The sequence below is a fragment of the Rhineura floridana genome, chromosome 4 (assembly GCF_030035675.1).
Source record: "Rhineura floridana isolate rRhiFlo1 chromosome 4, rRhiFlo1.hap2, whole genome shotgun sequence".
In the NCBI taxonomy this organism is placed as follows: domain Eukaryota; kingdom Metazoa; phylum Chordata; class Lepidosauria; order Squamata; family Rhineuridae; genus Rhineura; species Rhineura floridana.
The window spans coordinates 132140984-132164830 of NC_084483.1; the positions used below are offsets into that span (position 1 = coordinate 132140984).

Sequence of the window (23847 nt, forward strand, 5' to 3'; positions counted from 1 at the left end):
TGGCTCCCAGTTTATATACACACCTCTCTCCTGCAGCACACCCATAACAACAACTGAACCTCACACTCAATGCTGAGGCCCAGTTTGTTTGTTTTCATTCCAGCCACCTAAATAAAAAGAGGACATGAAATAGGCTTACACGCATATGGGCCTCAGCATGGAGCACCTACCTCACATGTTACATTATGTATGTAGTAAGGGAACGAGACGCGCTTCAGCTCCACCACCACACAAGGCGGATTGCCAGCCCAGTAAATGCATGAACCAGACCAAAGCTGTAGATTTGTGCACATCTGAAATATGGATTGCAAGGGAAAGCAAATTACAGTGCTTTGCATTGTGGTGGGTGGCTGAGCCTTAATTATTTAAAAATTATTATCCATATTAAAAGAGGAGGATAAAAGTGAAAACACATTTCGTCTTGCTCTAAAACATCTAAAAAACTTGGAAACTAAGTACTTTTTTGTTTTCATTTTGCTGAATGCATTTTTTAAAAAAAATCTACAACACTACAATGGAACTTGACCACTGACCAATAACTAACAATACCATTACATTAGAATGTATTATTTACACTAAGATGGATTGGTATGTATACATAATACTTTACATATTAATATCTCCTCTTAAATTCTGATATAGCACATTTCACTTTTCTTTTCTGCTCAGTCCAATATATTTTGGCCACAATCCAACATAAAGTTAGATACATGCAAGCCCACTGAAATCTGTGTCCTTATGCACACCTAACTATTGGATTGTGGCCTCTCTTTATATATACTTCCCCCCCCATTAATACAGTCAGGATGGAGATGCTCTCTGGCCTGTCTCTTCTGAATCTGAAAAACAATCCTGTTTGTAGGCAGACCTGAATAAGTCATTCAGGCGGCAACCTTTTACCCACTTACCTGGGAGTAAGCCTCATTGAATTCAATGGGACTTACGTCTGACTAGACCTGTATGGCAAGCATGGGGAACCGTCAGTCCTTCAGATGTTCTGAACTGCAACTCCCATCATCCTTGCCCGTTGGTCATGCTTACTGGAGCTGATGAGAGTTGTCGTTAAGCAACATTTGGAAGGCCAAAGCTTCCCCACACCTCATGTATAGGATCACAACCTTAATTTCTCTGTCTTTTCTTCATTAAGTAGGAAGCTGCCTTAAACGGAGTCAGACCACTTGTCCATTCTCTAGCTCAGTATTGTCTACACTGACTGGCAGCAGCTCTTCAGAGTTTCAGGCAGGGACTATTCCTAGCCCTACCTGGAGATGCCAGCAATTGAAGTCAGGACCTTCTGCATGCCAAGCAGATGCTCTACTACTGAGCTATGACCCATCCCACAAAGATCTTTTTCTTAAAAAGAAAACTATTTCCCGCAAAACAAAAACAAATGAATGTTGGATAGAATGACATCAGCAAAACTAGCTGGTTTTTTAAAAAAATCTGCCATTGGAAAAGAAGCCATTGAGCAACTGCATGTTGCTGCATTGCCTATGATATCATTTTCCCCCTAATTAGTTGCACCAAGTATAATATGGAGCAATTTTGTTCCGGGAAATAATTAAGGGAACGAACGATAAATGATAGTTGTCTATACTGCAGAGTGGCATGCTGTAAATTAACGCTTCTCATAATTCCTAAGGCATACATTTCTCTCCCCCCCCCCTCCGTGATAAAGACAATATAAGAATTCATCATGTGAGGTCTTTTTCAAAGCACTAAAGCAGTATTTCGTTTTGGACTTCAGCATCCCTTTGCCTATTTACCACTACATCCTTCACAATATATGTGCAGTCCTACAATATGTGGCGGACTCCCTTCTTGCTGTATTTCAGAATCAGCTACATGGAATCTAACAGAAGAGAAGACACAGGGAGAGTGTCTCTTTAAGAAGCTTCTGTCTGTTGTCAGATCGGCCACTGACTTGAAGAAAGACAAGCATATCCAGAGCAACAAGGGACAACTCCTAATCCCACTCAGCCATCCAACCTGGGTGCCATACTTTTTTTATTCTCTTGGTACAAACTATCTACAGAACAAGTTTGCTGGTGCTATAGTAGCTCATGCTGCTCAAAGCTGAATTGAGGCTGCATACATTTAAAGAACATTTGAAACACATTATTTCTCCTGAAGAAGGAGTTTACCTCTCATAGAGCTACAATTTTCAGTACACTTTTTAAAAACTACAGTTCCCAGGATTCTTGGGGGAGAAACAATATGCTCTGAATGGGCTTTAAATGTATACACAGCCTAGTTCCATGTCAGTCCCCAAAGGTATATTCTTGGAAGTTCTGCAGAAGCTATCTGACTCCCATAAATGTCCTTGGGTCCTACAGAGCTACAATGCAAAGAAACCTTCAAAGGGCCCGGAGAGTAATTTAAGGGCCACTTCTTCAAAGATGAAATGTTCTTAAATTAAAAACAAAACCAAAAAACAGCTAGGGAAACAGGCAGCTAGTGATGGGTCTGCAACATCACGAAGTAGAGTTGCCAGCTGACTGGGGGAGTGTCATTTATATTTTTATATCTGTTGCCAAACCTTTGTAAATAAAAATGAAATGCTTGGACTGTTGCCAGAATTATTGTTTGAGCAGAAGTCAGCAACATAATTTCCCTTTAGTGTGCATGTGTAGCTTATGCCTGCAGACTAATGATAACTGAGCTGGGGTTTAGTGTATTACATGGCATGTCTTCCCCCAGGGTCCCTCTGTTGTAATTTGTTCTCCTGTTTGATTCTGCATTGGCTTTTTTGTTCTTCTCTTGATCTTGGTCCCACAAACAGTAGCAGAGGAGCAATGTGGGGTACAAACAGACAGGGAGTGATACATCAAAACTGTGTCTCTGAAGACTGGCTTTCCAGTATGTTTTCACCCTACGCTGTTCCTTTATTCCAGGCAAATGGGTGGTTCACACAACCCACATTTATGTCTTCTTTCAAACTTTGCAGCCTATAGTTTTTCTTGCACAAATTGAATGTGCAGGCCACCTTGTTCCATGTGCACATACCAGCACTTTGTGCTCATGGTATCCAGTTCATAAGCACATTCATTCCTTTCAGGAAAAAAAATATTTTCAATGCCTTTTCTTAAACAAGAATCAGCTCCAAGTTCATGCCCTTCCAAGTATTTGGATATATAGAAGATGGGGTTATTTAAAAAAATGAATAGAATTTAACATTTATGTGGTGCTTTCAAGTGTTCAAAGGACTTCACACATTATCTAGTTATAATCCTTAATCTCTACAACAACCCTGTAAAGTTAACTTGAAGATTACATACTTCTAACAGTTATTTTTAACACTTATGACTTCTTTGTGTGTTACATGGTTTTAGTGTACACCCAAGATTTTTAAAGTGCACACTTAAAAAGGTAGAATGTGAATATGACAAACTGGCACTTGAATGCAGGTGTTTTATTAAAGTACATTAATCAGAAAGATGGAATTGACTGGGGATCTCTCTTGAGCATACACATCTCAGTGGCAATCCCACTGCTGTGAAATGACCCTTTGGAGGAGAGATTTTATCCTGGTTAGTCTTCCCTTAGAATTTGAGGAAGAACAGAAATGGAGAGGACCATTTGTTTCCCTGCAGCTATGAAGAATCTCCCTTCTTACTGCATGCATTTCATCCAGTCGCGTTACACCTTTTCCAGTCACTATCTACAAGAAAAATCTAGCACAAGCGCATCACGCCAAAATATGAAATAACACAAAATATATATTCAGAAAGAAATTCTAAAAAGAAAAGGGAAATGACTCTGCAATGGGTTTATAAAAAAAGTTCCAAATCCCTTTTAAAATGGAATTGCAAGAATTTACGTTGCTAGGGATTATTTTAAGTGAAGACCGAAGTTCAGAAGTTAAGCAAGCAATGCTGCTAATAAAATAAGTCCAACACTTTTTGGTAACAAAGTTGTGTAACAATACATGTATAACTTAAACGTGACACTTATATTCAACAGTGATTCCCAAACATTTTACTAAGTGGGACTAATACCAATGGGATTACTGTGTTTCTTGGGTCTACATGTTGGTTTTGGTCCCAAATCAGAAATAGAACCTTCTTAGTGTTTTCCACCACGTTATCCTCAACACTCACCTTCAACTGCCTGTGCCCCATGGCCATAAATCTCTTGTGATTCACAGGAGTAGAATAGCTGTCCAGCCATTTGGGAATCACTGCCACATGTCAGCCTATTAAAAAGCCCTTCCAAAGTCAGTGTTATCGCCACATGTTCTAAGTTCATACAAGGCGAATTCACAGTGAGCAGGGTCCATAAGATATTAGGTGAGGTAGGCTTGATACTGACCCTGCTAATTAAAAAAAACTGGAAAATTTTACAAATTTTAAATGAGAAAATTAAGAACTAGAACAGCATTCATTGCTACTTTCAATGTATCACAGTCATCTGTAATTATTTTAAAATTAAAATAACGTAATAAAAACAGCTATGTCTTAAAAGTTAGCACCTTTGCTTGCAAGCTTAAGAGGGACAATTATTGGTTGGATCCACATGTTTCCTTCCTCCAATGGAAGGAGCTTCCTGTAACGGACGGAGTCTTTCCATTTTGTCTGAGAAAGGGAACCTTCCTCTCCAACCCTCTGGTATTATTTCTTTGTGAATCTCAGTATATAACAAAGCAGCATCTGTGTGCTATTTGCATGACTGGAGGCAACAGGGATTGGAAGAAAAGGTGGTAAAATGTATTGCATGGAAATGTTAATTTGTGGTTCCCCCTCCCCATTTCTTCACCATGAGTTTCCTACTGCCCCTTTTTAAATCCTTCCCCAATAACTCTTCACTGTTATAGCACTTTCTCCATACGTGCATGGAAAGCTTATCTGAGTTCCATATGAAGCTCCCCATCGAACTGCATGTCCTATAACATGGATGCATTTGGATCAATTCTTACAAGATGCTTTTGTGTAGTTATAGTAACTGTGTGAAGCCCAGTCATTGAATCCTAGCAGTGGTATAAACATGGCAATCAGCTTGTGGTCAAATTCAGTTTACATCTCAATGAATGCACACAGCTATGCTTTGCCACAGATTTCTATGCATATGCAGTGGTGATAATGGCTATAATCACACCAGAAATAATGACCAGAACTCCTCCTGGGAGGAAGGGCGGGATATAAATCTAATAATAAATTAATTAATTAATAAACTGCACATATATGACTTGAGTGGAGGATGCGTACCATGTGGCTATGACTGCTGGACAATATATGTTTGCATGCAGTGACATGGCTGGTCTTCATGGTGTGTGGGGGTGGGGAAGGAGTTGACTTCCTGGGCCACATTTTACCTCAGCAGAAGTTATCACAGCATTGCATTTATGTAATATAGTGTATTTATTTATTATTATTTAATTTATATCCCACCCTTCCTCCCAGAAGGAGCCCAGGTAAATCTCATAAATCTCAACCATGGCATATTCCATTATCTCTGATGTTCAGAAGTGTGCACTGGAGATTATGGGTTTTACTAGTGATGATATCTACAGACTCACACACTACAATAAGCATTCAGATGCAAATGCCAGAATGACTCCTGGCCCCATTTAACATCTGAACTGATGAAGATCTACCCAAATAAACACTCTACAGATATTTCTGTCTCATACTTGAGGTGTGATGCAAGACAGAAAGCTGTATTTGGAAAGTACAAAATACAATGCATATAGTGCTTATGCAAAACAGATGAGCAAAATCCTCTTGTGATATATCTATTTCGGGGTAGTATAATTGCAGGTCACAGATTGAATGTTTTGAATGCTCCCTGGCATAAAACACTCCCCACGCATACAAAACCAGCATGTCAAGGAGATGGTTCTAGGCTAGGAGTGGGGAACTGGTTGTCCTCCAGATGTAGCTAGACTACAACTCCCATCATTCCTGTCCATTGGCCACTGTGGCTGAGGCTAATGGGAGCTGGAGTTCATGAACAACTGCAGGGCCACACGTTTCCCACCCCTATTCTGAGCTAACATTTTACCTGGCATGCCAGCATTTTCTGCAGAGGAACATCTGAACATTCCTTCTTTCCTGCAGCAACAGCTACATCACATGGAACTTCTGTCTTTATGTATTACCTTTCAACAGAAGGAGAGTGTGTGATGCATGCACATCTGCATATTCAAAGAGTGATATATCTAAATAGCATCATTAGAAGGGTAAATAATTAGTAAAATAAAATTATAAAAGAAGGTGTGGTGAAGTTACTTTACAAAATGATTGTGCAAGGCATCATCTTCATCCGGTTAAATTCTTTTTTAACTTTCAAGTTTATTCATATGTTTAAAATTAAGCACACGATTTCTTCATGTGCTTAGAGGATGACACAAACCTAGCTCCTAAATTATGGTACCTGGATGCTTCTTTAAGTAACTCATTTGGGTGTCAGAGTCTTCCCATGGCATACTTTACTGAGAGGAAAACTAAAGTAATGGCTGCATGATGTTGATGATACTTTCACTACAGACTGGAACATTTGTTAGCTAATGGCAGATTCAGACAATTTTTCCTGGGATCATAAATCATGATTCATGAAGTCCAGAACAAGCATCAGAACTGGGTGCTCCTTCCTCTTCCTCTTGAGTGTCAGCTTCAGAAGGAACTGTGGCTTAATCTCAGTTAACTAAACAGGTTTACTTCCTGGTTAACTAACTGAGATTAAACCAGAGTTCCCTGGTTCAGACAGGGAACTCTGACTTAATAAAAGCCAAGAATTAAGTGCTGAAAGTGGCATAAAGAGAGAAGGGGTAAAGAAGGAACAATCACTCGATGCTGACACTCATTCCTGGCTTCATTAGATGATGTTTTATGAAGCCAGGAAAGATGGTTCAAACCTGATCACTCAGAGCCAAACTAGACATGACATTAAGGGCTTGTCCACACCGGATTTCACCGTGTGTTTGTGTTCCCATTTAATTTGTGTATTCCACATGTTACCCTCAAACAACACCAATCTCAGTGCTTTTCCCTGTAAATTTGAGTTTACCTGATATAGGAATAATCCAATAAATTGAATAAGAAGTTCATCTTCTAGAAAGAAGATGCACAATATGAATGGTATATCACTTTGGCCCTCCAGATGTTACTGAACTATAATTTCCATCAGCCCCAGGAAGCACGGCCTATGACTAGGGATGAAGGGAGTTGTAGTTCAGCAACATCTGGAAGGTTAAAGGTTTCCTGCACCTGGCTAATAGGTTTTGATGATCAATCAGTATATAAATCCTGTTAAACAAACAAAGAAATAAATCAAAATAACGAGTAGAAGGGCTGGGGTGGCATAGGTAAAAGAAGAGGATATAGAATCACATCAACATGTTAAGGATCTGAATTGATATGGGATCTATGCTTAATTGATCCATATCTCCAAACGTGAAAGCACAAAGTCACAAAATGTGAAGTTGCAGCAGTGCTACATGAATCTTAAGTGCGGCAAGCAGATGCACCAGCGCAGAGATCTACTACTAGAACTACTCTGGAATAAGTGACCTGAGGACTGGAGCATATATTGCTTTAAAAATTAAATCCTTGTTCACAGTGGAATCAGTGAGAATTATGCTACTGACCTCAATCAGACTGCAATCCATTTTATTCCTGTTTCTTCATGCCAAAATTTGAAGAATGGCTCAGTGGACACTTTGTTCAAATGCCTGCTAGTGGGACAGGATCCCCTCTATCCAAACTCCCCAAACAGTCCTTATACTATGTAGGCTAAGATCATCCACACTAGTACATCACAACTGGAGCTCAGGATGGAACAAAATGTACCCACAATGGATTTAATCCGGAGAAGGTTACAAGTGATTAACTCCCATTCTAACTAATGGTGATTAAGTACGATCAACTTTCTCTGGCATGTGGCTGAAGGTAAAATTCATGAAAAGGAAAATGAGGCATTTTTGAAATTTTCACTTATTTGATTGTCTTTAGATGGGCAGACCAATCAGGTTTTATACACTGATAATGCACAGGAAGCTCGGTGATATAAGCACTCTTGGAACACTGGAACATTAAAAGGCATGTAGACAAAAAATATTATTATTGAGCGACCTCACTCTAATAACAAATTCTGATTTTGCTCTAAATGATTAATGCTTTTGAACTGATGTATGCCAAAATATATTAAGAAAGATTATAAAATCCAGCTCAGGTTGACAGAATAGGAGCTCAATTGCTCGACAGCTTTGGTGGTCTTACAGTCTGAGGTACCTCAAGTCCTGTGTGCAGAGTCACCTACAAGGAGAAAAAACAAACAAGAATTTAGAACTACAACTTAAATGAAACAGGAACCCTTTCACTACTCTGTTGGTTTTTTAGCACTGGGACCCTGTTGATGTGGAAGGGTTTTTCACCAGCTTGAGGCATAAGAAATTGAAATTACATTCCCTACCAAGGAAAAAGTTGAGCAATTTCTATGAAATTTTACTTTGTTATTGATAGAAAACAATAAAGTTCAGACCATTTTGATATGGAGGAAAGCTGAGCTGAATATTCACCAGTTTCAATTTTCTCACCTGAAAGTGCCCTTTGGATAATGTTTTTGTCCTAAAAGAAGACAAATGATGCAAAACGTTGATGTTTTGAAGGAAGCAACTTGCTGGCCTTGAAGCCATGATGTGTTCTAAGCCAGGGGTAGCCAACGTGGTGCTCTCCAGGTATTGTTGGACTCCAGTTCCCATCAGGTCCAGCCAGCATGGCCAAAGGTCAGGGATGATGGAAGTTGGAATTCTCTGAGGACACTATGCTGGCTACCCCAGTCTCTGGCGATTCCTTAAAAAGAACATGTATAGAATATCTTCACAGACTTAGCTATACAGTCTCCATGCATTGCGGGCAAGTCTTAAAAGGAGAACTCCACAGCCTCAGCTGGTCCTAGCCAAAAAGGTCTTGATCAGAGGAGCTCCCCAGCATCAGGGGTGAAAAAACTGTGCAGGTCACAAGTTAGTCTAAAGGAACCAGATGAGAAAAACACTTTTTTAATGCCCTCTACTCCAAGTAACTGTCGAAAGCCCTGTCTCACCCCCAGCTGCATTCACCTGAGTTAAGGTACTCCACGAGCTAGAGGGAGCCCCAGCTGACGAAGCGTCAAGGCGAGTTAAGCAGCAGAGCGAGTTCGGCTGCAGGGCGAGGAGGCCAGGGCCCCCCACTCTGCCCTTCTGTTCCCTGACCTCAACTAAACCACAGTCTCCAACCTATTGACGTAATAAACCTCAAACAAAACTATGCAGGTAAGAAGCCAGCAGGGGTGTGGGGGCTTTCCAGTGTTTTGCACAGCCTGCAGCATGTACGACTATCTGCCTGTTGGACAGCAGTCGTGGGTGTGCTCTCGGTGCAATGAGCTCCTGGCTCTCTGGGAACGACTTCATTTCCTTGAGGCCAAGGTGGCAGACCTGGAAAAGCTGAGAGAGGCAGAGAGGTGTGTGGAGGAGGCCTTCAGGGACGTTATAGCTGTGTCCCACTCCAACGATGATAGCTCTCCTGCTATCATGGAGAACGATGGTCTCGGGGAAGGAGAGCATCCAGCTGAGGAAGCGGGAAACGATCCCTTAGAAGGGACCCATTCCTTGGGGGATGAGCAGCTATCCTCTCGTGCCGAGGATATATCTCCAGCGGGTGGAGGGATCCTTGTAGTGGGTGATTCGATCATTAGGAACATAGACAGTGGGGTGTGTGATGGGCGTGTAGACCGCAAGGTGTTTTGCCTGCCTGGTGCGAAGGTTGCGGATATCGCCCGTCGTTTAGATAGTTTGGTAGACGGTGCTGGGAAGGAGTCAGTGGTCGTGGTGCACGTTGGCACCAACAACATGGGGAAATGCAGCCGTGAGGTCCTGGAAGCAAAATTTAGGTTGCTAGGTAGGATGCTGAAAGCCAGGACCTCCAAGGTGGCTTTCTCTGAAATGCTACCGGTTCCACGCGCAGGACCAGCCAGACAGGCCCAGCTTTGCAGTCTCAATGCGTGGATGAGACGATGGTGTCAGGTGGAAGGGTTTAGATTTGTTAGGCACTGGGGAACATTTTGGGACAAGCCGGGCCTGTACAAAAGGGACGGGCTCCACTTGAACCAGAATGGAACCAGACTGCTGGCACTTAAAATTAAAAAGATAGCAGAGCAGCTTTTAAACTGACTGAGGGGGGAAACCCGACAGGAGCTGAGAAAGGTCCGGTTCGGAATAAACCTCCCCCCTGGGATAAAAACCAAAGAAATGATGAAATTTTAAAAGGGGTAGGCCTAGAAGTAGGCATTGTGAGAGCAGGGGCACAGGATATAAATTCAGAAGAGCAAAATTACCACAGGCCTAACCACAAGTGCCAAAGACACTTGAAGAGAGACACTGCTTACAAGTGCCTGTACGCTAATGCTAGGAGCCTCCAAACCAAGATGGGAGAACTGGAGTGCTTGGTCTTAGAGGAGAGCATTGATATAGTGAGCATAATGGAGACCTGGTGGAATGGAGAAAACCAGTGGGATACGGTTATCCCTGGATATAAACTATATCGGAAGGACAGGGAAGGACATATTGGTGACGGAGTCGCTCTGTACGTGAAAGAAGGCATTGAATCCAGCAAGCTCGAAACCCCAAAAGAGGCAGACTCCTCCACAGAATCGTTGTGGGTGGTGATACCATGCCCCAGGAGCGACTTAATACTGGGAATGATCTATCGTCCCCCTGATCAAAATGCTCAGGGAGACCTTGAGATGAGATATGAAATTGAGGAAGCATCCAAAGTAGGAAAGGTGGTAGTAATGGGTGACTTCAACTACCCGGACATAGACTGGCCACATATGTGTTCCAGTCATGACAAAGAAGCAAAGTTTCTAGATATTCTAAATGACTATTCCCTAGACCAGTTGGTCATGGAACCGACCAGAGGGACGGCAACCCTGGACTTAATCCTCAGTGGGGACCGGGACCTGGTGCGAGATGTAAGTGTTGTTGAACTGATTGGGAGCAGTGACCACAGTGCTATTAAATTAAACATACACGTAAATGGCCAATTGCCAAGAAAATCCAACACGGTCACATTTGACTTCAAAAGAGGAAACTTCACAAAAATGAGGGGATTGGTAAAAAGAAAGCTGAAAAACAAAGTCCAGAGGGTCACATCACTCGAAAATGCTTGGAAGTTGTTTAAAAACACTATATTAGAAGCTCAACTGGAGTGCATACCGCAGATCAGAAAAGGTACCGCCAGGGCCAAGAAGATGCCAGCATGGTTAACGAGCAAAGTCAAGGAAGCTCTTAGAGGCAAAAAGTCTTCCTTCAGAAAATGGAAGTCTTGTCCAAATGAAGAAAATAAAGAAGAACACAAACTCTGGCAAAAGAAATGCAAGAAGACAATAAGGGATGCTAAAAAAGAATTTGAGGAGCACATTGCTAAGAACAAAAAAACCAACAACAAAAAATTCTATAAATACATTCAAAGCAGGAGACCATCTAGGGAGGCGATTGGACCCTTGGATGATAAGGGAGTCAAAGGTGTACTAAAGAACGATAAGGAGATTGCAGAGAAGCTAAATGAATTCTTTGCATCTGTCTTCACAGTGGAAGATATAGGGCAGATCCCTGAACCTGAACTAACATTTGCAGGAAGGGATTCTGAGGAACTGAGACAAATAGTGGTAACGAGAGAGGAAGTTCTAGGCTTAATGGACAATATAAAAACTGAGAAATCACCGGGCCCGGATGGCATCCACCCGAGAGTTCTCAAAGAACTCAAATGTGAAATTGCTGATCTGCTAACTAAAATATGTAACTTGTCCCTCGGGTCCTCCTCCGTGCCTGAGGACTGGAAAGTGGCAAATGTAACGCCAATCTTCAAAAAGGGATCCAGAGGGGATCCCGGAAATTACAGGCCAGTTAGCTTAACTTCTGTCCCTGGAAAACTGGTAGAAAGTATTATTAAAGCTAGATTAACTAAGCACATAGAAGAACAAGCCTTGCTGAGGCAGAGCCAGCATGGCTTCTGCAAGGGAAAGTCCTGTCTCAGTAACCTATTAGAATTCTTTGAGAATGTCAACAAGCATATAGATAGAGGTGATCCAGTGGACATAGTGTACTTAGACTTTCAAAAAGCGTTTGACAAGGTACCTCACCAAAGACTTCTGAGGAAGCTTAGCCGTCATGGAATAAGAGGAGAGGTCCTCTTGTGGATAAGGAATTGGTTAAGAAGCAGAAAGCAGAGAGTAGGAATAAACGGACAGTTCTCCCAATGGAGGGCTGTAGAAAGTGGAGTCCCTCAAGGATCGGTATTGGGACGACTTCCGGGAAGGGTGACTTCGCTTGTGCCTGCTTTTGGGACGGGCTCCCACCTCAAAAGAAGCTTATTCAGATATAAATCAGTCAGAACATTTTTTTTTTGACTGATGAAATTTCTCCCGGGCAGGGAGAAACATAGAGATCAACCTCAAAAGCCTGTTTTTGTTGGGAGGACTGGATTTCATTAATTTATGAGATAAGGTCCAGCCAACAATGCCGGACGGACTTCCGAACAAGCTCTATCTGTTTAAGCGATACGTTTATCTTTTCTTTAAAGAGAGAACGGACTAACAGGCAAGCACCCTTCTTTCTATTATTTTTTTTACTTGGTTTAAATTGTTGCAGCAAAAGGAGATTTGTCAGATTGATCGGCTTTGGACAACTTCTGGGTGAGCTATACCTCTTCTCTGTTATTCACGAAATTAACAGCTTATCTCTGTTTCTATTGCAAAAAGCTGTCCTGGAAGTGCATTCTAAAGATATAAACAGAAGAGGGATTTCTATTCCTGATTTCTATTCCGAGGAATATTATATTGTCTGGGACTATTCTCTTTTTGGTCTATTTTATTTTGACGAATCTGCTTCTTCACGACGCCACTAACTGTTTTGATGCTGGGAACTAAATTTGTTTTGCATTCTTGAACATAGAGAGATAAGGCAGGTTGCTCTGTTTATACTGTGATGTCATCAAGCCTGGAATATTAACCCAATTGTTGCTGAAATAAGAAGTGGTTCTTCTTTATTTTTGTTTTGCTTTGTTTTCGTGGTTTTAAAAATGGCAATCAAGAAAGTGGCTGAGAATCTGGAAGTAACTATGTTTCAGAAAATAATGGATGAGATTGAGATAACGAAACAAACCCTGCGACAGGGTAGTAAGGAGTTGAAAATTGAACTGAGCAAAATGATGCAGGAGCTTAAAGAAATAGGGGATCCTGTGAGAGAGGAGAATGAGATCAGAGATGAGAAAAGAAAAAATAAAGGGAAGATACAAGCCCTGGAGATTGGAACAAATGTGGAATTGGAAAAAGATCTGGAGTTTATGGATTTTAGAAATAAAATCTACTGTTTGGAATTTAACGTTATCTCTGAAGAAATTAATGAAGATATTAGAGATAAAGTTATCAATGGCTTGGATAATCTTCTGGACTGGAATGATGTGATGGAGCTTGATATAGAGAAAATCTATGGAATTAACTGCAGCCATGTGAAAATGGAAAAACTCTTAAGAGATGAGCCAGTGCATTTTGTAAAAAAGAAGAACACAGATATGACTTTACAACAGTATTTCAGCAACTTATTCAGAATGGATGGCAAGAAAATATTTGGGATAGAGGAAATTCCCATCAGACTCTTATTATATGACTATGGCTACAACAGCAAGATTATTATGGAATACTGATAATGGAAGATTGGACACTGAAATTACTGGACTTAACAGGACTATTGAAGATGGAAGATGGAACTAACAGGGATAATGGAAGAATGGCTATTGAAATTATTGGACCTAACAGATTCTGATGAGATGGATTAATCGAAATGTTTATTTGGACTATGGTTATGACAATAAGATTATTATAATTATTAACGAGATGGATTAATTGACATGTTTATTTGGAGAAAAATTGATAGATATATTTCTTAAAGAATTGAAACCTCTCTTTGACTTTTTGTGGAAAGAATAAAGTAATGTTTATGAGATTTGATGATTAATTAAGATAACTACTGGAGGAAAGTGATTTTATAATATGATTTAAGAGACAGGATTGTTATATATTGTAGACCTATAACTGATTTGATATGTGACAAATGGGAAGTCAACATTTTATTTTTTTTGTTTAATCATTTTTGTTTTGTTTTGTTTTTTGTCTTTGAATGTTTTATGATTTTGTTTTTCTATGTTTTATAAAAATTTGAATAAAAATTATTGTAAAAAAAAAAAAAAGGATCGGTATTGGGACCTGTACTTTTCAACTTGTTCATTAATGACCTAGAATTAGGAGCGAGCAGTGAAGTGGCCAAATTTGCTGACGACACTAAATTGTTCAGGGTTGTTAAAACAAAAAGGGATTGTGAAGAGCTCCAAAAAGATCTCTCCAAACTGAGTGAATGGGCGGAAAAATGGCAAATGCAATTCAATATAAACAAGTGTAAAATAAGGCCTATTGGAGCAAAAAATCTTAATTTCACATATACGCTCATGGGGTCTGAACTGGCGGTGACCGACCAGGAGAGAGACCTCGGGGTTGTAGTGGACAGCACGATGAAAATGTCGACCCAGTGTGCGGCAGCTGTGAAAAAGGCAAATTCCATGCTAGCGATAATTAGGAAAGGTATTGAAAATAAAACAGCCAATATCATAATGCCATTGTATAAATCTATGGTGCGGCCGCATTTGGAATACTGTCTACAGTTCTGGTCGCCTCATCTCAAAAAGGATATTATAGAGTTGGAAAAGGTTCAGAAGAGGGCAACCAGAATGATCAAGGGGATGGAGCGACTCCCTTACGAGGAAGGTTGCAGCATTTGGGGCTTTTTAGTTTAGAGAAAAGGCGGGTCAGAGGAGACATGATAGAAGTGTATAAAATTATGCATGGCATTGAGAAAGTGGATAGAGAAAAGTTCTTCTCCCTCTCTCATAATACTAGAACTCGTGGACATTCAAAGAAGCTGAATGTAGGAAGATTCAGGACAGACAAAGGGAAGTACTTCTTTACTCAGCGCATAGTTAAACTATGGAATTTGCTCCCACAAGATGCAGTAATGGCCACCAGCTTGGACGGCTTTAAAAGAAGATTAGACAAATTCATGGAGGACAGGGCTATCAATGGCTACTAGCCGTGATGGCTGTGCTGTGCTACCCTAGTCAGAGGCAGCATGCTTCTGAAAACCAGTTGCCGGAAGCCTCAGGAGGGGAGAGTGTTCTTGCACTCGGGTCCTGCTTGCGGGCTTCCCCCAGGCACCTGGTTGGCCACTGTGAGAACAGGATGCTGGACTAGATGGGCCACTGGCCTGATCCAGCAGGCTCTTCTTATGTTCTTATGTTCTTAAATCTATATAAAGGGTGGCTAGTAGATTTTCAGCTACTTCCTTCATCTAATCAGAAGATTTTCTTGATCTGAAACCTTGATCTTTTATGCAGTCTACGTCAGGGTACCCACCAACAGATATACTACTCTAACTTATCTGACTGTTCTAAAGTTTTGTAGAATCCTTGGGCTACTTGGATAAAGAATATGGTACCATACATATCCTCTGGCTGTGATTCAGGTCTCTTCCAGATACCATGTTTATTGAGCATTCATTCTGATTTGTTTGTGGGGAAATTATTTAGTGTCGTGCCAAGCAATTGTTATCCCAGACTTTCTAGTGCATATTCCCATGGCTTTCCTTTGCTTTGTTTCATGGGGGCGTGGGGAGGTGGTTTGCTGTGCAACAATATCCAATCTACTTGAATTGCACAACCTGAATGTGTCAGTATGCAGTTGAATCCGACCCCCAAAATGGCAACAGTCTGGAAGTGGCCTCAGTTTATACAAGTGCATGGAATCCATGGAAAAATAATATTACCTGCACATTTCGGTTGAGGCTTAATGCAGGCATGAAGACGCCCTCCACGTTTTCAAATGCTGGAGGTCCCTGCTGTTGCCCATTTATGTAAAAGGTCAGGGTGTGCTTGTTGAGGTCCAGAAGAACACCTACAGTTGCACCTTTAGAAACACCCCCTTCTGTCCTAAGAATCAGGGACAAAAAATGTCTATATTAGTTACATCAAGCTGCTGTATTGTACGTTTCTTAATGCAGGAATCTCTTATGAAAACACAGGAAAGGAATGTGATCATTACTATTTTGTAGACCTGAACCTGAAAGAAATATCAACCCACATTGGAAACTTAGCAAATTCCCTAAATTTGAAACCACTGAATTAAAAATTGCAAAATTTTAGAAATCTTGATTTTATTATTATTTATGTATTTATTAGATTTATATCCTGCCCTTTCTCCCAGTAAGAGCCCAGGGCAGCTGTGAAAATATTCAATTTCTGTGTTCAATATAGTCCCACATAACATTATTTGTGGTTTGGGTTGGTTGGTGCTTAGATCTCAAACCTACGTTAAAATGTAATACAAAAACTTGATTTCACATTGCAGGATTTCTGATTAGAGTCGATAAATGTTGCCATGATCAACATGATTTGCATCAACTGGGTTTTAAAAAGTATCAAGTAACTAAGTTAAATGCAAAGCAAATTGTATCCAGCCAAGTCATATTTGAAATCAATTAGCACGACTAAAGTCAACAGATGTCAATGAGTTGTATTCAATTTAGTGTGACATAAGTAGTTCCATCAGTGCAAGCGTTTCTGTTTGCACAACGGAAAATTTCTCCTCTCCTCTCCCCTGTACATCTCCTAAATATTTTAGGGTTCCTCCAACCCACTGGAACAGATTTCTGAAGAGCTTGGTGGGGAGGAGAGGGGGGAAAGTCCTATTGTGCTAGCAATAATCCTTGCACTGCCAAGATAATAGGATACCACCCAGCGAGTCTACTCTAGATATGATTTAGTCCCTATGATCGCAAGAACCTACCATTAACTGAGGGGTAATTCAAGGAAAGGAAAGGACCTACATTTAGGAAAGCACCTACACCACCTCAAACATGTTGTGGGGCAAGCTAGCAGTCATGTAAGAACGGCCCAGTGACAACTCCTCTTTTACAAAGAGTCAGCAGGCACTTTGAAACTGGAAGGGAGCAGACAGCTAGAAAGTGATCAGCTCTTCTGCTATCAGCTTGTTTCATCCTGACAGTCATTCCGACTACCTAAACCCCTTCAGATGTTTCAGATCCATTTACCTTGCAAGCATTGGTCTGGAACCCAAAGGAAGTAAAAGCAGCTTTGGAAAACAAATTGGTAGGGGAAGAGTTAAGCACTCATAGAGCCCTCTCCATGAGTGCTTAGCAAAATAGAGGAAGCCATCAGGGCTTATGTTACCCATGGCTGCCATGCAGTATGCAGTTTATCCCTCAGAAATTACTTGTTTGAAGAACCTGCATATCAGAACTCACTACAATTTTTCTCCTGGTGCTAAGCAGATTTTGTTCTATGGTTGTTTTTAAGCAAGAGATCCCAAAGTGCATATCTGAAGTGGCTTAGTCTGAGAATTGTATCACATTGCGCTGTGAGTCTGCTTCATTTATTTGTTCTGAGAAGCCTTCTTTCCAGATAGTGTGAAAAATCTTTCCAGAAGGAGCTGAACTGAGCTCACAGGATGGGACATGTTCTCCAAAGACTCAAGCAAATTCTCCTAATTCAATTTTGTTTTTAAAAAACTTTTAATTTACATTCTCCCAATTTGATTTTTCCTTCAACAGTTCCATATTTTTGAATTCGGTTCTAAAGAACAACTCTACTGATACTTGCAAATTGATATTTGGCAAATTTATTCAGGATATGAACATATACAGAATCAGATCATTAGTCCATCCATTATAGCAGTATTACTCTATTGTGAATTTCTGACTGACAGAAGCTCTTCAAAGTCTTACTGAGGCAGTCCCACTACTACATTCCATTATTTTAACTGGAAATGACCGTCTTTGAATTTGGACCTCTTCTACAAGCAATGTTCCATCATTAAACTATAGTTCCCCTTAACATTCTACAGTGTTTAAGCTTTTTGCTTTTTTCCCCTTCAATGTAGCCTTCAAGGCCAAAACAGTACTGGAAAATATATGCTATCTCAAAATCAATTTTGAATTTGCAAGTTCTGTGAAATTTCAGATTTGTATGGAAATGTATGTAAGAGCTACAGAAATAGGAAAGGTAAATTCTAAGGCAACCACAGGGCACCACTTCCTTGAAGAGCCCTCAAGCTGGGACATTCAACAGCTGCTCTTTCCATACAAGAAGAGGAACATATTAGTGTTTCTAACAGACATAGCCATCATGCCAAGGAGGTGGTGGTTAGAAACGGAACCTCAAGGCCTATGAGATTGCCTCATAGTGCATCTGTGTTTGTTACTAACAACTCTTCATAAGGTGACATGAACAGTTGTTAAATTACAGGATCAAACAATGATTATGGATTCAGCTGACTACTGCATGCAAGACTAATTTGATATTAATGCATTTTCCCCCCTTGGCGGAAGTAGTTAGCCCAACAGCGTATAGAACCACTGACGCAGAAATCCACTGAAAATGTGCATTGACCATACACACTTACGCTTTGCTATTGTCACTGAAGTTTTGCAACAGAATTACAACCTGACATGGGAAAGCCTTCAAAAGGTGCTGAAAAGATAACAGAGATGGTGTCTGCCTAATATTTAAGGGGAGGGAATTCCACAGGGTAGGTGCCACCACACTAAAGGTCCATTTCCTATGTTGTGCAGAACGGACTTCCCGATAAGTTTTGATTTGCAGGAGGCCCTCACCTGCAAAAGACAATCTTCTGTTATCATTACTTTAGTCTTTTTGACGTTCAGCTGTAGTCCTGCTTTTGTGCTTTCCTCTTTAACTTTCATCAGCATTTGTTTCACATCAGTACTGGTTTATGCTAGTAGTATGTTATTATCTGCATATCTTAAATTATTGATATTTCTCCCTCCAGTTTCCACACCTCCTTCATCTTTGTCTAGTCCTGCTTTCCGTATGATATGTCCTGCATATAAACAGATATGCTGATAAAATACACCCAACTGGGAACCAATCGGTTTCTCCATATTCTATCCTTACAGTAGCCTCTTGTCCAGAGTATAGGTTGCTCATAAGGACAATCAGATGCTGTGGCACCCCCATTTCTTTGAAAGCATTCCATAGTTTTTCATGATCTACACAATCGAAGGCTTTGCTGTAATCTATAAAGCACAGGGTGATTTCCTTATGAAATTCCTTGGTTCGTTACATTATCCAACATAGGTTTGCAATATGATCTCTCGTACCTCTTCCTTTTCTAAATCCAGCTTGGACATCTGGCATTTCTTGCTCCATATATGGTAAGAGCCTTTCTTGTAGAATCCTGAGCATTACTTTACTTGCATGGGATATTACGGTAATAGTTCGATAATTTAATTTTTGTAAACTGCCCAGAAAGCTTTGGCTAGGGGCGGTATATAAATATAATAAATAAATAAATAAATCACTGCATTCTATGGGATCACCTTTCTTTGGAATTGGGATATATATTGAACTTTTCCAGTCTGGGAGCCGTTGTTTAGTTTTCCATATTTGTTGACATATTTTTGCCAAAATTTGGACAGATTAGTCTCAGTAACTTGTAGCAACTCTTGGTATGCCATCTGTTCCTGGTGATTTGTTTCTTCCAAGTATTTTAAGAACAGCTTTCACCTCACATTCTAAAATTTCTAGTTCTTCATCATACAGTTCCTCCATAAATGAATCTGTCATTCTTGCATCTCTTTTATATAGTTCTTCAGTGTGTTACTTATTTCATCTCGGTCAGTCAGTGTGTGTTCTCCTGTTGATTATTCAACATCCCTACTCTTGGTTTAAATTTCCCTTTAATTTCTCTAATCATTTGAAATAGGGCTCTTGTTCTACCCTTTTTGTTGTCCTCTTCTATTTCTATACAATAACTATTGTAATAGTTCTCTTTGTCCCTACGTTCTAGTTGCTGTATTATTGCATTTAGGGTTCTGACTGACTGTTGCTTTTGCTTTCCTTCTTTCTTTAACCATTTTAACAGTTTCATCAGTCATCCACTGAGGTCTTTCTCTCTTTTCAACTAGAGATATTATCTTTTTTTATTCTTCCCTGATAATGTCTCTGACTTCAATCAGTTCTTCTGGTTCTCTTTCAATTAAGTTCCTTTATTGAAATCTGTTCCTTATTTGATCTTTATATTCTTCTGGGATGTTATTTAAATTGTATTTTGGCATTATGATTGCTTTGTTCTTCTTTTTTAGCTTTAATATGATTTTTGATATGACCTGTACTGCAGTCTGCTCCTGTTCTTGTTTTCTCATAAAATATGAAAATTCTCCATCTTCTGCTACCGATTATATAATCAATCTGATTCCTATATTGACCATATGGTGATGTTCATGTGTACAGTAATCTTTTTGGTTGCTCAAAAAATGTGTTTGCAAGAAACAAATTGATGGCTTCACAGAATTCAAGAAGTCTTTCTTCTACTTCATTTCTATCTCCTAAGCCCCATTTCCCCACAAATTTGTGGTTCTTCTCTGTTGATTACTTTTGCATTCCAGTCCCCCATGATTATCAGAACATCTTGTTTTGGTATGTGATCAATTTCTTCCTATACGTCTGTGTAAAATCTCTCCAATTCCTCTCCTGTGTTTGCCATTGGAGCGTAGACTTGGATGATGGATCTTAATAGGTTTCCCATTAAATCTCATTGATATCACTCACTCAGACCTTGTGTTATAGGTCCTAATTGTTTTTGCTACATCACTTCTCACTATTAAAGCAACCCCGTTTCTTCTTAATTTCTCATTTCCTGCATAAAATATTTTGTAGTTGCCTGATTGAAAATGTCCCATTCCCATCCATTTTAATTCACTCACGCCAAGTATTGTAATGCTGATGTGTTCCATTTCTTGCTTGACAATTTCTAACTTTCTCTGGTTCATGCTTCTCACATGCCATGTTCCTATTGTGTGCGTCATACAACTCCAGACTCTCCTTTTGCATCTGTGTACATCAGCCTCTGGGCTTCCTTTCGGCTTTGACCCAGCTGTGTCATTAGTCACAGCGCTACTCGTACTTGTCCTTTGTTCTTCCCCAGTGACTCGCTGAGTGCCTTCTGACCTGGGGTCCTCATCTTCCAGCACTATCTCATGTTGCATTTTGGATACTCTGTTCATAGGGTTTTTGTGGTAAGAGACATTCAGAGGTAGTTTACCATTGCCTTCCTCTGAGTTTGGATGCATCTTAGTCTGGTGTCTCAGCTGTGACCATTCTGCCTTGGGTGACCCTAGTAGGAGTCTAGCCTTTTGGTCTAGACTCCTGACGGTATTGCTCTCAGTTTCTTTGACACTCTGAAACCCCCTTACCACATTAAGGTGTGCATCCTAGAGGAGGATTACTAACTTATTACTTACTTACTTGCTTATTTGATGGAACAAAGAAATTAGAAGAGATAAAGAATGTTAATGGGATTAAGATACAAAATAATGCTGATAAATTGGAACACTCCATGAGGAGGAGAGAGTCCTTGTGAGGGAGAATGCCTTCCTGCCAGAATTCATCAGGACCTTCTGTTGTTGTGGACAGCCTGCCCCTCAGTCCACTTGCTTGGGGAACTGAGTAAAGCTGATTTTGCAGTGACACCTGCTGCCTAACTTAGACTTCCATGCTCCGACTTTTAAGTCAGAAATGCTGCCAATGCAAACACCTGTGGCCCAGTTCCGCTACTTGCAGAAATTCAGTGAGGCACGGGAAGGAATGTCATGGCAGTGAAAGGCCAAGTGGGTGGATCCATAGCTATGCTATAGCTGTACACCTACTAATGGCCTCTCTCATCTTTCTCCTCACAGTTTCCAATACATCTACAGCTCTGCAGCTCTCTGCCACTATCAAGGAGGCCTGCCATCTCCCTCACCCTTTCACCCCCACAGCATCCTCCTTGCCACAGGGTCCCAGGAAGCCTTAGCAAGCTGGACTGCTTCCCTAATGAGGTGAGAGAAAGTAGCCAGGAGGGAGAGGAGATGAAGGATGGTGAGGAGCAGCATGGCAGTCCATGCCATCCCTACCAACCGTACCATCACTGACCTTGCTGTTGTGTAAATTTGTATATCTGTTAAGCAGAGAACGTCAGTGGTCTGAAATGTGTGTGTGCCAGTGTGTGCGTTTACCTAAGTAGCAGGCTTTTACCCTGCATTGAGATCACTGAGACTTAAGACATAGTAAAACAAGAAAAGCTACTTTATTTATAGAAATACATAGTAGATAGAAAGGCATACCTAGTTCTAACTAACTAACTAAGTTGGAGGTGCAATGCCCAGGCTTGGGAGTTGCCCTCATGGCATAGAGAGAGAGAGAGCAGAGACAAAGGTGCCTCCTCTCTCTAGGACAGTCAGAGAAGAGAGGAAAGGGCGGAAGGAGGAGGGGCAGATAAACTTCCCTAAGACATATCAGTCTAATGACGGCAGTTAGTCAGAGCATCACAGGTAAAGGTAATCAAACCTCTCCATCTGGAGGAGCCTAACTCTATCTCCCTTCTGGAACATAAACAAAAGAACAAAACAGGAGTTGCTCTTGCCCCACTTCCAACACTTGCCACCGGCACTGAGCCCACCATTGCCAAAACAGCAAGAGTGCTTCCTGGATACTGGTTGGGCCCACTTCTTGGGGAAGGGTGAAACTTGCAAAGTTCAGCTAGCAGATCTCAAGTAGAAGATTTTGCCCTAATAGACTTACACAACAATTCTGAATTTAAACACGAGACAGAATCTTAAGGTCATACCATTAAAATAAGAGGGAAATGCATTCACGTCATCATCTTCATATCTTTGAAGTCCTTCATTCTTATGTGTTTTTACAGCTAATGGAGAATATACTTAGACTTATAAGTGGGGGGGGGAGCTGCCCTCAACCACTTATTGCCACCACAGGGACTTCTGAAGAATCCTCTTACCCCAAGGAGATCAGACGAGAAACAGAAACATCTTGGGAACTGCCCTCATCGAGTTCCCAGTCTTTGCTGTAACAAGTCGCTTGCTGAGTTTGCTTTTTTCTTCTTTCCTCCCTGCCCCTGCCCCATGTGTGTCGTGTTTTCTTAGATTGTAAGCCTACAGGTAGGGGCTGTCTTGTATTAATTGACTGTATGTAAGCCACTCTGGGAGCCTTTTTGGCTAAAGAGCAAGGTACAAATGCAATCAATCAATCAATACATACATACACTATTATTATTAGAATTTACATACTGCCTTTCATTTTAAGAATAAATACCAAAGAGGTTCACAAACAAATAAAAGCCAACAGCAAAATAACAAGGATAAAATCAATCATAAAAATACAGTTACCAATACACAAGCCCATTAAAAACAGTATAACAGTTAAAACAGAGTATACAATAGGGAGTATACAATACTTTTTGTATGCTGGTGTGATAATGATGGATTGTGCAAAATCTGCTATTATTATTATTATTATTATTATTATTATTATTATTATTATTATTATTATTATTATTATTATATTCCACCCTTCATCACAGAAGGAGCCCAGGGCAGCAAACAAGCAACAAAACATTAAAAGCACTTTAAAACATCTCAAAAACAAAATACTTTAAAACATGATAAAAACAAAGCATCCTTAAAAATATATTGAAAACAAAACATTTTAAAAACCTATTAAAAACATTTTAAAAATTCCAGCACAGACACACACTGGGATAAGGTCTCTATTTAAAGGCTTGTTGAAAGAGGAAGGTCTTCAGCAGTAGGTGCTGAAAAGATAACAGAGATGGTGCTTGTCTAATATTACAGGGGAGGGAATTCCAATTGGTCGGTACCACAACAATAAAGCCCTGCTTCCTATGTTTAGGGATGCCAGATCTCTGGCATTTGGCCAGATTCTCCGGCGCAGC

At 40.4% G+C, this 23847-nt stretch overlaps 1 protein-coding gene across 3 annotated transcripts in view; it reads right to left on the reverse strand.

Annotated features, from left to right (window-relative positions):
* Positions 1-6352: 6352 nt before the first annotated feature.
* TRIM67 (tripartite motif containing 67) overlaps positions 6353-23847 on the reverse strand; it is an 83324-nt gene continuing 65829 nt past the window's right edge. For all 3 annotated transcript variants that reach the window (XM_061624459.1, XM_061624457.1, XM_061624458.1), the window contains exons 9-10: positions 15845-16007; positions 6353-8252 (exon numbers count right to left, since the gene is read on the reverse strand). In XM_061624459.1, coding sequence (XP_061480443.1) covers positions 8187-8252; positions 15845-16007 — 229 coding nt within the window. In that variant the 3' untranslated portion in view covers positions 6353-8186. The remainder of the gene's footprint in view (positions 8253-15844; positions 16008-23847) is intronic.